The sequence below is a fragment of the Caretta caretta genome, chromosome 1 (genome assembly GCF_965140235.1).
Source record: "Caretta caretta isolate rCarCar2 chromosome 1, rCarCar1.hap1, whole genome shotgun sequence".
In the NCBI taxonomy this organism is placed as follows: Eukaryota; Metazoa; Chordata; order Testudines; family Cheloniidae; genus Caretta; species Caretta caretta.
The window spans coordinates 542,187-557,337 of record NC_134206.1 but is presented as its reverse complement, the minus strand read 5'-3'; the positions used below and the strand labels follow the sequence as shown (position 1 = coordinate 557,337).

At 52.3% G+C, this 15,151-nt stretch overlaps 1 protein-coding gene across 1 annotated transcript in view; it reads left to right on the top strand.

The window, feature by feature from the left end:
- The first annotated feature begins 3,680 nt into the window (after positions 1-3,680).
- The window catches only part of DNHD1 (dynein heavy chain domain 1), a 171,281-nt gene continuing 159,810 nt past the window's right edge, over positions 3,681-15,151 (top strand). The window contains exons 1-7 of the mRNA XM_075125455.1: positions 3,681-3,750; positions 8,201-8,864; positions 9,355-9,534; positions 9,921-10,124; positions 10,480-10,590; positions 13,581-13,737; positions 14,638-14,889. Of these exons, the coding sequence (XP_074981556.1) occupies positions 3,699-3,750; positions 8,201-8,864; positions 9,355-9,534; positions 9,921-10,124; positions 10,480-10,590; positions 13,581-13,737; positions 14,638-14,889 (1,620 nt within the window). The 5' untranslated portion in view covers positions 3,681-3,698. The remainder of the gene's footprint in view (positions 3,751-8,200; positions 8,865-9,354; positions 9,535-9,920; positions 10,125-10,479; positions 10,591-13,580; positions 13,738-14,637; positions 14,890-15,151) is intronic.

The window sequence follows — 15,151 nt, the reverse complement described above, 5'->3', positions numbered from 1 at the left end:
CTGTGTGTCGGGTGGTATGTGAAGAAGGTAAAAGCATGAATGTCCATTAGCTGGAGTGCTTCACTCCAAAAGCGAGAGACAAACTGCAGGCCTCTCTCTGAGGCCTCTCTATGATCCAAAAGCCCATTAAGGCAGACCACATAAACCACTAGTAGTCAAGCTGTGTTTTCAGCAGAGAGCAGGCTGTTACAGGGGATGAAGTGCACCGTTTTGGTCAGTTGGTCTACCACAATTAAGGCTACTGTGTGGCCATGAGAGTCAGGGAGTTCCACTATGGAGTCCATGCTGATTGAGGCCCATGGTATAGGTGGGGTCTCCAGGGGTACTAGGGTGCCGAGGGGCTTAACATGAGGCATCTTGGTGCGCGCACACAGGTCACAAGAGTCAACCTAGTCCTGGACTTTAGCTTGCTTATGGGGCCACCAGAAGAAACAGGAAGCCGTGTGGAAAGTCTTAAGGAGGCCAAAGTGGCCTCCCCATGGAGTGTTGTGGCAGATGGAGCACTTCTAGCCATGGGAATGTATGTGTGCCTATTGAGGTGGGTGATCCCGTCCTGTGTGGAGCACTGCATTTTGGTTCTGGCTCTTGTTTGCGCAGGCTGTTCTGTCACCTCCTGGACTAATGGATCACCCCACAAAGTGGATCAGATTAGATCAAGCAGGTCTTGGTGGATTTTGGCACGAAGGAAGTTCCGAGGTTTTGGGAGACGGAGTGGTTCTTGGTTAGCTCTTCGCCCTGTCATTGTCTTTCCTATTCCTGGGTGATAGATGATGATGAAATCAAACTGAGAAGAATAATGCCCACCTGAGATGTCTTTGGTTCAAAGTTCAAACCTTAGACAGATATTCAGAAAAGACTTGGACTGGGTTTCTGTGTCCCTTGAGGAGATGGTACCATTCTTCAAAGGCTGATTTAATTGTGAGTAGCTCCTGATTTAATATCTCATAATTCTGTTTGGCAGAATTGAGTGTTCAGGAGTAGTAGGCACAGGGGTGCAACACTTGATGTGGACCATGCCTCTGAGAGAGTATGGCCCAATGGCTACACTGGAGGCATCAGCTTCCACTGTGAATGCTTGGGCTTGGTGTGCTAGACAGGAGTGGTGGTGAAAGCAGCTTTGAGCTGTTCGAAAGCATGATGAGCTTCCGGTGTCCAAACAAATTTGACAGCCGTGTGCAGGAGGAGGCTGTTTGCCCTGAGAAGTCTGGAATGAACTGTCAGTAAAAATTTAGGAAGCTCAGGATGGGGGGACCTGGGCACTGCCCAATTGCAGATGGCCTCCACCTTCTGGGGGTCCATCTTGATGCTGTTTGAGGAAAGGATGTAACCCAAGAACTCTGTAGGGGACTGGTCAAAGGTACATTTTTCCAGTTGCATGAACAGGCCACACTTCTGTATCCTTTTCAGGATGAAACCAATGTCATAACAATGCTGCTTGGGATTATCTGAAAACGCAAGTATATCATCGAGGTAGATGACACATGCTGATCGAGGGTGTCTCTAAATACATCATTCACAAAGTGTTGAAAGATCGTGGGAATGCTGGTCAGCCTGAATGGCATTACTAGATATTGAAAGTGCCCATAATGAGTTCAAAAGGCAGTCTTCCATTTGTCTCCTGCCCTGATGAACATAAGAATGGCCAGGCTGGGTCAGACCAAAGGTCCATCCAGCCCAGTATCCTGTCTGCTGACAGTGGCCAATGCCAGATGCCCCAGAGGGAGTGAACCTAACAGGTAATGATCAAGTGATCTCTCTCCTGCCATCCATCTCCACCCTCTGACAAACAGAGGCTAGGGACACCATTCCTTAGGGACACCAGTCCTTACCCATCCTGGCTAATAGCCATTAATGGATTTAACCTCCATGAATTTATCTGTTATAGTCCTAGCCTTCACAACTTCCCCAGGCAAGGAGTTTCTCAGGTTGACTGTGTGCACTAGATTGTAGGCGCCCTGGAGATCCAGTTTGGTGACAACTCTGGCAGCCTGCACACAATCTGGAATTGGAAAAGGTTCAGAAAAGGGCAATAAAAATGATTAGGGGGATAGAATGCCTTCCATATTAGGAGAGATTAATAAGACTGGGACTTTTCAGCTTGGAAAAGAGGCAACTAAGGAGGGATATGATAGAGGTATATAAAGTCATGAGTGGTATAGAGAAAGTAAATAAGGAAGTGTTATTTACTCTTCATAATACAAGAACAAGAGGCCACCAAATGAAATTAATAGGTAGCAGATTTAAAACAAACACAAGAAAGTATTTTTTCACTGTCAACCTGTGGAACTTCTTGCCAGAGGCTGTTGTGAAGCTCGATACTATAACTGGGTTCAAAAGGGAGCTAGATAGATTCATGGAAGATAAGTGCATCAATGGCTATTAGCCAGGATGGGCAGGAATGGTCTGTTTGCCAGAGCTGGGATTGGGTGACAGGGCGTGGATCACGTGATGATAACCTATCTGTTCATTCCCTCTGGGGCACCTGGCATTGGCCACTGTCAGCAGACAGGATACTGGGCTGGATGGACCTTTGTTCTGACCCCTTATGGCCGTTCTTATGTTCCCATCCAAACATTTGGGTAGTGGTACTGTAGGGCCCTGTTCAAAAGGCAGTAGGGCCCAACCCAATCCTGGAGCATGGAATTTTCTTTCCGAGACCATGCTAGCTGCTCGCGACATGTCTGATTTTCTGCTAGGAGCTGCATCAATTGGGACTGCAGCAGATGGTTCTCGGTTTGGAGTCGTGCAACCTGCTCCTGGAGATCCGGTACTCCATGGAGTCCAGTGGGCAATAGTAGACCCGCCCCTTCCATAACCCTGCTCAGGGGCTGCTGCAGAGGGGATCGGAAGGGGTCTGGACAAACTGTAAGACTAGGACATAGATGGTCTGGCTTAGCAGTCACAGCTGGGCTGGGGTCTACACATCAGGGATGATAGTCAGTGAGCAGGAGTCAGAGGAATCGCTAGAGCTGGGTTCAGTAAGCAAGAGTCAGGGTCAGAGTCAGGCTGGGGTTGGAGACCAGAGAGCAGAGGTAGTATCAGGGTGAAGTCAGGAGGCAAGAGTCAGGGTCATTGTTGGACTGGGATCAGGAGACAAGGTGAAGTCTGGAGTTGCAGCAGGCCCAAAGTCTGTGTGGTTGCCCAGACAACTTCCTGGGGCACCCTCCAGGATTAAATAGGGTGCTTGGTCAATCAAAAGGCTGCAGGGGTCAAACTGCATCCCTTGGGTGGTACTTCATGTGGTGCCTGCTCTCCAAAGCGCTCTGCGTGGCCTCCTGGTGGCACTGTGGGAATGTCAGCTGTCCCAGGCTCTGCAGACTTAGTTCTAGTCCGTGAATGCTTATATGCACCATCAGGGCCCCCCATCACCTACTCCCCCGCACATCCCTCTCAGTGCGCCCCTTACATCCTCCGCCTCTCCCATTGTCCCCCATGGCACTGTCTGACTCCACCCCCTCCCCCACTTTCTCCTCACCCGATGGCATTACCTAACATCCTCTAACCCCACTTTGTCCACTCCCGCACCATGGCACAGCTTGCCCCCTCTGATCTCACCTTGTCCCCCGCCCGAGAACAGACTGCCTGTGATCCCATCCTCCTGGCACAACCTGCCCCCATTTTGCCCCTTCCCCATGCTTCAATGGCACCTAGACTGACCAGGCCTTTGTCTTTAGCAGCTTTGTGTGCACAGAGATACCATGCAGTCTTCCCCGACTCTCCCCAGTCTGTTCCCTGCTGCTGCTGGCCCAGGTAAGGAGCCTTCACCTCTCCTGCCACAACCGGGGGAGTACAGGGACTTAGAGGGTGGTGTCGGAGAGAAGGCTTTGGATTCTTTGACCATGGGATAGTGTTCCATGAAGGAGGAGTGCTGGGCAGAGACGGGCTCCACTTACGAAGAGAGGGAAGAGCATCTTTGCGAGCAGACTGGCTAACCTAGTGAGGAGGGCTTTAAACTAGGTTCACCGGGGGAAGGAGACCAAAGCCCTGAGGTAAGTGGGATACCGGGAGGAAGCACAGGCAGGAACGTCTGTGAGGGGAGGGCTCCTGCCTCATACTGAGAATGAGGGGCGATCAGCAGGTTATCTCAAGTGCTTATATATGAATGCACAAAGCCTTGGAAACAAGCAGGGAGAACTGGAGGTCCTGGTGATGTCAAGGAATTATGACGTGATTAGAATAACAGAGACTTGGTAGGATAACTCACATGACTGGAGTACTGTCATGGATGGTTATAAACTGTTCAGGAAGGACAGGCAGGGCAGAAGAGGTGGGGGAGTAGCACTGTATGTAAGGGAGCAGTATGACTGCTCAGAGCTCTGGTACGAAACTGCAGAAAAACCTGAGTGTCTCTGGATTAAGTTTAGAAGTGTGAGCAACAAGAGTGATGTAGTGGTGGGAGTCTGCTATAGACCACCGGACCAGGGGGATGAGGTGGATGAGGCTTTCTTCTGGCAGCTGGCAGAAGCTACTAGATCGCACGTCCTGGTTCTCATGGGTGACTTTAATTTTCCTGATATCTGCTGGGAGAGCAATACAGCAGTGCATAGACAATCCAGGAAGTTTTTGGAAAACATAGGGGACAATTTCCTGGTGCAAGTGCTAGAGGAGCCAACTAGGGGGGGAGCTTTTCTTGACCTGCTGCTCACAAACCAAGAAGAATTAGTGGAGGAAGCAAAAGTGGATGGGAATCTGGGCGGCAGTGACCATGAGTTGGTTGAGTTCAGGATCCTGACACAGGGAAGAAAGGTAAGCAGTAGGATACGGACCCTGGACTTCAGGAAAGCAGACTTCGACTCCCTCAGGGAACGGATGGCCAGGATCCCCTGGGGGACTAACATGAAGGGGAAAGGAGTCCAGGAGAGCTGGCTGTATTTCAAGGAATCCCTGTTGAGGTTACAGGGACAAACCATCCCGATGTGTCGAAAGAATAGTAAATATGGCAGGTGACCGGCTTGGCTTAACAGTGAAATTCTTGCTGATCTTAAATACAAAAAAGAAGCTTACAAGAAGTGGAAGATTGGACAAATGACCAGGGAAGAGTATAAAAATATTGCTCGGGCATGTAGGAATGAAATCAGGAGGGCCAAATCGCACCTGGAGCTGCAGCTAGCCAGAGATGTCAAGAGTAACAAGAAGGGTTTCTTCAGGTATGTTGGCAACAAGAAGAAAGCCAAGGGAAGCGTGGGCCCCTTACTGAATGAGGGAGGCAACCTAATGACAGAGGATGTGGGAAAAGCTAATTTACTCAATGTTTTTTTTGCCTCTGTCTTCACTAACAAGGTCAGCTCCTAGACTGCTGCACTGGGCATCACAGCATGGGGAGTAGATGGCCAGCCCTCTGTGGAGAAAGAGGTGGTTAGGGACTATTTAGAAAAGCTGGACGTGCACAAGTCCATGGGGCCGGACGAGTTGCATCCGAGAGTGCTAAAGGAATTGGCGGCTGTGATTGCAGAGCCGTTGGCCATTATCTTTGAAAACTCGTGGCGAACGGGGGAAGTCCCGGATGACTGGAAAAAGGCTAACGTAGTGCCAATCTTTAAAAAAGGGAAGAAGGAGGATCCTGGGAACTACAGGCCAGTCAGCCTCACTTCAGTCCCTGGAAAAATCATGGAGCAGGTCCTCAAAGAATCAATCCTGAAGCACTTGCATGAGAGGAAAGTGATCAGGAACAGCCAGCATGGATTCACCAAGGGAAGGTCATGCCTGACTAATCTAATCGCCTTCTATGATGAGATTACTGGTTCTGTGGATGAAGGGAAAGCAGTGGATGTATTGTTTCTTGACTTTAGCAAAGCTTTTGACACGGTCTCCCACAGTATTCTTGTCAGCAAGTTAAGGAAGTATGGGCTGGATGAATGCACTACAAGGTGGGTAGAAAGCTGGCTAGATTGTCGGGCTCAACGGGTAGTGATCAATGGCTCCATGTCTAGTTGGCAGCCGGTATCAAGTGGATTGCCCCAGGGGTTGGTCCTTGGGCCGGTTTTGTTCAATATCTTCATAAATGATCTGGAGGATGGTGTGGATTGCACTCTCAGCAAATTTGCGGATGATACTAAACTAGGAGGAGTGATAGATTTGCTGGAGGGAAGGGATAGGATACAGAGGGACCTAGACAAATTGGAGGATTGGGCCAAAAGAAATCTGATGAGGTTCAATAAGGATAAGTGCAGGGTCCTGCACTTAGGACGGAAGAACCCAATGCACCGCTACAGACTAGGGACCGAATGGCTCGGCAGCAGTTCTGCAGAAAAGGACCTAGGGGTGACAGTGGACGAGAAGCTGGATGTGAGTCAGCAGTGTGCCCTTGTTGCCAAGAAGGCCAATGGCATTTTGGGATGTATAAGTAGGGGCATTGCCAGCAGATCGAGGGACGTGATTGTTCCCCTCTATTCGACTTTGGTGAGGCCTCATCTGGAGTACTGTGTCCAGTTTTGGGCCCCACACTACAAGAAGGATGTGGATAAATTGGAGAGAGTCCAGCGAAGGGCAACAAAAATGATTAGGGGTCTGGAACACATGACTTATGAGGAGAGGCTGAGGGAACTGGGATTGTTTAATCTGCAGAAGAGAAGAATGAGGGGGGATTTGACAGCTGCTTTCAACTACCTGAGAGGTGGTTCCAGAGAGGATGGTTCTAGACTATTCTCAGTGGTGGAAGAGGACAGGACAAGGAGTAATGGTCTCAAGTTGCAGTGGGGGAGGTTTAGGTTGGATATTAGGAAAAAATTTTTCACTGGGAGGGTGGTGAAACACTGGAATGCGTTACCTAGGGAGGTGGTAGAATCTCCTTCCTTAGAGGTTTTTTAGGTCAGGCTTGACAAAGCCCTGGCTGGGATGATTTAATTGGGGAATGGTCCTGCTTTGAGCAGGGGGTGGGACTTGATGACTCCTGAGGTCCCTTCCAACCCTGATATTCTATGATTCTAGGGGGAGATCTTTCCTCATGGTCAGTGCTGGCCCCATTGCCCCAGGCTTGCCCTGGGGGTTGTTGTGCTACAGGTGAGGTCAGAAGTGAATTTGGCGGCATCTCTGTTCTAATGCCAACACCCCAATAGCTCATTGTGATGAGATCCCCAGGGTGCAGCCTTAACCCTGCTTTGCTAGTGACAAGCAGCAAACCCCTCCAGGCCCTGTGATCACCCAGCACAACAGCAGGTGGAGCCCCTCACGCAGCTAGATTGCATGAATGCTCCCAGAGCTGGTCATGAATCACTCGGAGAAAGGCACCAGCCGAATTCCCCCAGCTCCCAGCCTTGCACCTCAGGAATATACAGGAACTCCTCATTTAAAGTCGTCCCGGTTAACGCTGTTTTGTTGTTATGTTGCTGATCAATTAGAGAACATGCTCGTTTAAAGTAGTACAATGCTCCCTTCTAACATCATTTGGCAGCCGCCTGCTTTGTCCACTGCTTGCAGGAAGAGCAGCCCATTGCAGCTAGCTGGTGGATGGTTGGAACTAGGGTGGACTTGCAGCCCCCCTATCAGCTCCCCGCTCCCCTAAGTTCCCTGTGCAGCAGCTGCCCAGCAGGCTATCGATTGCCCGCAGTTCAGCTGTCCCTCCCCCCACTGCCGTGTGCTGCTCCTGCCCTCTGCCTTGGAGCTGCTCCCCAAGACTCCTGCTTGCTGGGGGGGGGAAGAGGAGGACTAATGTCAGGGTGTCTCCCTCCCCCCTGCTCCTGCACCCCGCTTACCCCATCTTCCATAAGAGCAGGGACACATGACAGGAGGGAGGGAGCTTGCCCTGGCAGCAGCTGTGGCTCAGCTTGCTGATCTAATTAACAAGGCAGTGTACTTAAAGGGGAAATGCACATCTCTCTCACACACACAAGGTGTGTGTCTCTGTCTCTGTCTGCCCTCCTTCCTTTCCTGCTGCCTTGTAGAATGTGAGAGTTAACCCTTTAGGGCTCAGCCAATTGCTAGTTCATCATTTAGCAGTAAGGCATTCCCCGGGAAATATCCCACCCTCTGACTCCTCCACCTCAACCAAGCTTCACAATCATCATCACTGTGTATCCGAGGATCCTGTTGAAGCTCACAGATAGGCCGTCAAAGATCACATCTGTGGGAGGGAATCTGACCTCGCAATACAGTCCAGTCGGGTGTGGGCAGTGTAGGGGGCTAGGGTGGGGGCGCCCTCAGCCTTGGGCTGAGCACTTGCTCACTTCTCCTGGCCCTATCTCATGACTCTGTCCCTTTGCAGGTGGCAGAGAGCCCAGGAGCTCCCAGCCAGTGGAGCGTGGCTGGGCCTGGGGTGTCCGCCAGCACCTTGCTGCCCAGCTCCAAGAGACAGGGAGGCCTGACCCCCAGCACTTGGACGCACTTGTGGCTGAGCTGATCGCTGTGTTTGTGAAGGTGCTGCAGAGGAGCAGCCGAAGTGCCTGGCTGCACCTACTGGATGTCCTGCAGCTCCTCAGCCCCTTCCGGGAACAGCTGCGTTGCCGGGAGGAGCTGCTGCCCTACCTGGAGAGCCTCTGTTACCAGTACTACCGAAGTCAGGCCCTCGTGTCTGACATGGATGTCCTAGGAGCCATGGGCCAGGCCTTCCCCAGGGACCACTCGGAGCTGTTTGCCCATCCACTTGCTGCACACTACAGGGATCCAGTGCCCCCAGCCAATCTGCTCCCTGTTGGCTCAGAGCCAGCCTTCGCAGGGCAGCCCTGCCTCTTTGTCCTAGACCAGGAGGTAGAAGAACCAGCAGCTGTGTGCCAGCCAGGCCCAGTGTCTTTGCAGCAGCTGCAGAGAAGTGTGGGTCTGGTGGGCATGGAGCTGGCTCAGGAGGAGACCCAGTGGACAAGAAGCCTGGGTCTCATGTCCCTTGCCCTTGGTACAGAGGTGCCTGTGAAGTATTGCTGTGCTGAGCCGAGGTAAGGGCTTCCTTCGCCAAATCCTGGCTCGAGGCTTCAATGTCCTCCCCCAGGGCATGGGCTGTTCTTGTGGGTCCCGCACAGAACAGGGATCACCCACACTCCCACCTCCCCAGGGCCACAGGGATGCTGGACTGTATGCCCCAGAGCTCACTGTGACTGGAGAGCCTGCCAGCTGGTGGTGGGGACTGTGAGCCAGGACTCCTGGGGTTCTGTTTTCAACTCTGACAGGGGAGTGGGAGCTTGGGAGTTCACTCAGGGGAACTGGGCAGCCAGGAGTCCTAGATATTTTTTCTAGTCCTCCCTGTGTGATGGTGTAATGGTACAGATCCCCCCTGGGGAGTGAGTGTCTCTCCAGCACTGTGAAGGTGCAAATCCTAGCCATGTTGAGTGTGGCATCCCAGCTGCTCTCCCCCTGCCCACGCACTGGAGGGGGACATGGGGTGACCTCTGCCCTGGAGCTCTCACAGTCATGCTGTCTTCACTGCAGGCTCCTTCCAGACCCAGGCGGAGAGGCTGCCACGCCCACCCCACAGGTGGTGGAAGGAGAGCAGAGCTTCTCCTGGCAGTCCCTGACGGGGCTCCGGGCTGCTGAGATTTTTGTGAGGAACAGGCACCTGGGGAAAATCAATTTTGTCTACCTCAACGTTGCCCCCAACAGGCACTTCAGGTAACTGCACTCCAAACTCAGCCCTCTGCACCCACACTGCCCCTACCAGGCACTTCTCCAGTGCTGTGTTAGCCTCTGGGATGTCAGGCCCAGTGCCCCAGTGGTGCTGCAGGGCTCTGTGCCCTGCTGGCCTCCCCACGGCAGGGGCAGGGGTATGTGGATGGGTGGAGCAGCCAGGCCCTGCTTCCTGTTTCCATATAGGCTTTCAGAGTAACAGCCGTGTTAGTCTGTATTCGCAAAAAGAAAAGGAGTACTTGTGGCACCTTAGAGGCTAACCAATTTATTTGAGCATGAGCTTTCGTGAGCTACAGCTCACCTCATCGGATGCATACCGTGGAAACTGCAGCAGACTTTATATACCTTGGTATCTTTCTTTCTCGATACAGGCCCTACGACCTGGTTGTGGTTCCTAAGCGGCAGGCCAACCCCCAGCACTATGTCTTCTCCCCCTTTGGGGTGCTGCACGTGCACCCAGACGAAGGCGCTGAGACCCTGACACTCGGAGAGTGGCACCGAGAGGCCCTGCTGTGGCAGCTACTCCAGTGCATCCCCTTCTTCAGGCACTACCTTGTCCGCAAAGCCTTTGCCTGGTGAGTGGCCCAGGGCACTGCAGAGGAACCTGAGAGATACCACCCTCCACACTGTGCTCGGAGGATGGTGCCTGGGGCCTGAGCCCTGGATGCAGGGGACCTATACTGCACGTGTTGGAGCAGGACCTGAGGTTGGTTGGGCCCCATTAGCAACCCCATTAGCAGCTTACAGGATCTGCACCTGATGGTTCTTGCTGCAGGCACATGGGCTGGAGCCCAGGGATGTGGACAGGGTGGGACCGATAGCAGCAGGTCGGGATGGAGCCCCTTGTTGATGTGCAGTGTCTCACCTCCCTGAGCTAGTCCCTCCTCTCAGCATGGCACAGCTCCTAGTCTTACTCTCCTTCCCCCATAGCTGGTGGCAAAATGTGAAGCACCTGCAGCTGCTAACACGCCAGGAAGCCCTGGGCAGCTACCTGCTCCTGGCTGTTCCCCACTTTGGAGCAGCACTGCTCCACATTTCCAGGTAAGAGGGAGAATGTGTGTGTGGGAGGGGTGTCCCTGCCCCAGCCAGGACCTTAACTGAGAGCTGTACCCCACTCAGAACAGCCCCTGTCCAGGTGCCGCTCCCCTTGGAATCCCAGCTGAGAACACCCCGTGCTGGAGGCCCAAGGCCCTGGATGTAACCTTATCTATAGTTCGTGGTTACTTTAACAAATTCCCACCCCAAGGGCCAGCCTCCGAGACAGCTTGCAGGAGAGAGGTTACCACAGAAGGGTCCCAATGGTGCACAGCAGAGACTCCCATAGTGTTCTTTCCATAATAATTCCCTTTATTAATCAACCAAACAATGCACACACTGTGTTACCAACCCAAAGCTCTTGGTAACTTTTACTCTGTGTGAGGTGGTGTCAGGAAATAAATCAGGGGAGACATGGCCGGCCGACCGATAGATGACTGGCACAAACAGGACAACACAAGAGTGCTTTTGCTTAAAGCTGAACTTTATTTAGTCTCAAGCACTTATACACACGTCCGCAACAGGTTAGTAAAACACCCCCAACCCTTGATAATTACCAAAGCTGAGTGTGGCTCTCGAGTGGCACAGCAGCAGCCCGTCTACCGGTGGGCAACATAAGATGCAGCCAGAGGGAGAGTCCAGTCCTGAAGAGTCCCACCACCTCAAACTTTTCCCCATTATTTATACATTAGTAATAGAATGACATGTCCCTTAAAGAAAACTTGTTAAGTAAGCAGTTTCAATGGTCAAGCAAGAGGTTCCTTCTGATTATTGATTAACCAGGTGTGGGTTTTTCCAGAGTTTGCAGGCTTGAGGCCCCAATAGACATTCCTGGGGCACATCCTGCTCTTCTAAGATGCATGTATCAGCAACTTCAACACAATTCTTATCAGGAAGGACCCGGGGTCAAGCTGCCCTCTCTGTGGCACCCAAAAAACATTAAACTGAGACTGCTGAATGTCCAATTTACAGCCTGCTGACTTGGCTGCTTTTAGCAATAAGTCATAGTGGTTTCAGGCACTTTACTGGTTTGCCAAAGTCTCCCCGTACAACTGCAGTCTGGTAAAGCAGAGAGAGAGACCTGTACAGAATGGTGTTAGTCTTCTTCGTCATCGTCCTTGTTAGGTGGCTTATTCCTTCACCCACTTACTTCCCTGGTCCTTCTCGCATGAACAGAGAGTAACAATACCCAAAGTCCAAAGGTGAAACAATTCGATGTTTATTGGGGTGAACTTCCAGCAAGCATGATTCCAGTTTCCTTCCTTAGTGTCCCCCTTCCCAGCTCTGACACCACAGAGCCTTACACCTGTGTTCCTGTTCCCATTCCTGTCCTTAGCCAAACATGATTCCAATTTCCCCACCCCCATTCCCTGTTCCCAGTACCCACACGCACACACCCACTCGCTTCCTGATTGACTGCAGACTATATAGTAAAACCTGAGTTCTGCTTAGCTATACCTTAACCAATCATTTTACTGAAATTTAACTAACCAAACCTAACATATTGTAACATAATTATTTAACCAATTATATCCCACCACCTTAATGAGTTTACAGCCAGCAAAATGAATTATACAGCAGACAGAAACAATCCCAGAACCAGACAGAGTTTATACAGACAAACAATGGGGAAATGAAAAGGAGTACTTGTGGCACCTTAGAGACTAACCAATTTATTTGAGCATAAGCTTTCGTGAGCTACAGCTCGCTTCATCGGGTGCATACATAATGGGGACTACAGTGATAGAACAAACACAGAAGTGAGGATTTCACATCCCAGCTATTGATAAGTGAGTTCTTGCCAGACAGGATGCTATCAAACTAGGTTTCCTTTTACATCTTGTAGGCACTTCCCTTTCTCTGGAGGCGATAGGCATTATCAAGACAGGATTGTATTCCTAACAGCCCAATAGCACCTTATTTCAATGTGACTAGTTTGGGATGTGAGGAGGTGACCGGTCGCTTCCCAGCTTATGGCTGCATCTGTGGCTTAGCCAAAGGCCTTAGCCTAAGAACAAGGCCTCAGACTGTCACAGTAAGAGAAGGACCTTACACCGGCAGACAGTGATTTTGATTCTTTCTTTTATACCTCTATAACTAGCCAAGTGATAAGAATACACCTAAATTCTTAGAGTATAGACCTTTACAGACAAGCCTGAATATCTGTATCCTAACAGTCCTTACCAGTGGGTGTCCTCCTGGCATCTCCCCCAGACAAGGCACGCAGGCTGGGATACACCCACTGTGGTTCAGACATATTTATGAAGGTTTGAACCCCTTTTCTGTATTTGAACTTCCACACCTCACTACTTTTGGGGTGCCCCATTTTTCATAAGCTAACTCATTAATATTTACATCACCTTAGCATGGTAGTAACAGGTGGTTTCCTGAAGCAAGTCTCGAACATTTCACCCTGACTAGCAATGTTTGTCTTGTGGCATCTGCTATCTTTCAGAGACATTAGTGTCGAAACTCTGCAGTTATTTTCAAAACAGCAGCATCAAGATCATACACATAGGCTCAGCCGGTTTATTGTTAACATGCTAATGCTACAACATTCAGTAATGCTTACCTTTCACCTCTTTGTCCTAAATATACCTGATACCCTTTATCCTGGGTTATGCAGAAGACAGAGCACACGCACCCCCTCCCCCCCGCCTCTTTAGGTTCTCCAGTGGTCCTCACTGAGTGCTTTCTCCCCAAGCAGGGGCCTGAGGAGCTTCTGTGGGGCTCTTCCCTTCAGGGGCCAGTTGTCTTCACACTCCTGACTCCCTTCAGGCTCACAGGGGACATTTGCTTCAGTGGTGCTGTGAGCAGAGCCTTGGGGATGAAGGGCTGAGGCCCCAGCCAGTGAGCTCAGGGTTACTGGACTGGACCCCAGGAGGGACTCTCCGGCTTCTACACTCCTGGTCCTATCCTCGACTGTCTGGGGCTGAGTGCCCAGGTGAGGCTGGCTGTTCCTATGGCCCTGCCTGATGGATCCTGCTTCCTTCTAGACTCCTGCAGGAGCTAAGATCTGTACACTGGCTGCCCCAGGATGACTCCAAATGCTACACCTTCCCGGAGCTACAGCAGGCCCTGGCCCAAGAGAATGGCCGTGCCCGAGGCCTGCTCAAGAGGTTCCTCACCCTCTGCTCAGCCATTCTCGAGCTGGTAAGGCAGGGTTGGAGCATCAGGGAGACCTGTACTCCCAGTGCCCCTTGGCTTCTCTCCTGGAGTGCCCCCTGCTGGGAGGGGTCAGAACTGCAGTACCAGTAGCTCCACAATCAGTGCTCCTGCCCTGCTCCCTACAGTGCCCTCTGACGGGAGCTCCACTCGCGGCCGGTGCCCCTGCCCGGCTCCCTACAGCTCCTGCGGGGAATGGCCAGGAGCTCCACAACCCCGCGGCCGGTGCCCCTGCCCGGCTCCCTACAGCTCCGGCGGGGAATGGCCAGGAGCTCCACAACCCCGCGGCCGGTGCCCCTGCCCGGCTCCCTACAGCTCCGGCGGGGAATGGCCAGGAGCTCCACAACCCCGCGGCCGGTGCCCCTGCCCGGCTCCCTACAGCTCCGGCGGGGAATGGCCAGGAGCTCCACAACCCCGCGGCCGGTGCCCCTGCCCAGGAGCTCCACAACCCCACAGCCAGTGCTCCTGCCCTGCTCCCTATAATGCTCTTCCAGTGCTGGGAGAGGAGTACCTGGGAGTTCCCCTCCACAGGTCCTCCTCTTCCATTGAAGCTCCACGCCTGCCCTATGGACCCTACAATTCAAGGCTTTTAGGGTCCTGGTTTGGCTAGGAAAGCTCTGGGAACTCTCAGGGTTGTGTTCCCCAGTCAAATCAGGGAACAGTGCTTCCGCCATGCCTGATGTTTCTATCAGAGACCTTTTAGGACCCTCTTTCTCCATCCCAGAGCAGCAAGAAAGAGTCTCCTGCAATAATGTGGAGCTCCATAGCTGGGAGAGATTTGGGCAGCTCCCTTCACTCCTTCCCCATCCCACCCTGAGCACTGACGGGGAAATGGGTCTGTGCAGGGAACCTGCCTTTCTCAGCCCCCATGTGTCCATGTCCTTGCAGGTGCGGGATGACACCTACAAGATGGTGCATGGGCTGCAGACCCAAGTGCAGAGCTACAAGCTCTACATCACCAAGGAGTCCCTGTATCAGCAGAGAGTCCACCACAGGGACCTGGAGAGGAGGCTGAAGGAGGCCGAGTTCTGGATGCAGAGGCTGGGCAGCCTGGCCCAGCTGGTGAACCTCCTGACCTGCCAAAACCTGGTCTCCATCGTGCAGGAGGAGGTCACAGCGTTCGTCAGCAACGTCATGAAGGTGAGGCAGGGAAAAGGAGGCTGAAGGCTTTGAGTCTTTCACACCCTTGGCCTGCCCTTTCTCAGTCTGACCCTGGCATAAACTTAGAGTTGAAGGCCAGACAGGGCCATTAGGCCCCCTAGGCTGACCTGCGATAGCACAGCCAGAGACTCCTGTCCAGCCCCCTGCACTGAACCCCGTCACTGGTGTTTTATCTAAAGCAGTGGTCTCCAAACATTGGGGGGCCATGCCCCCCGTGCCCTTGTCTGTGCCCCTCGGAGCT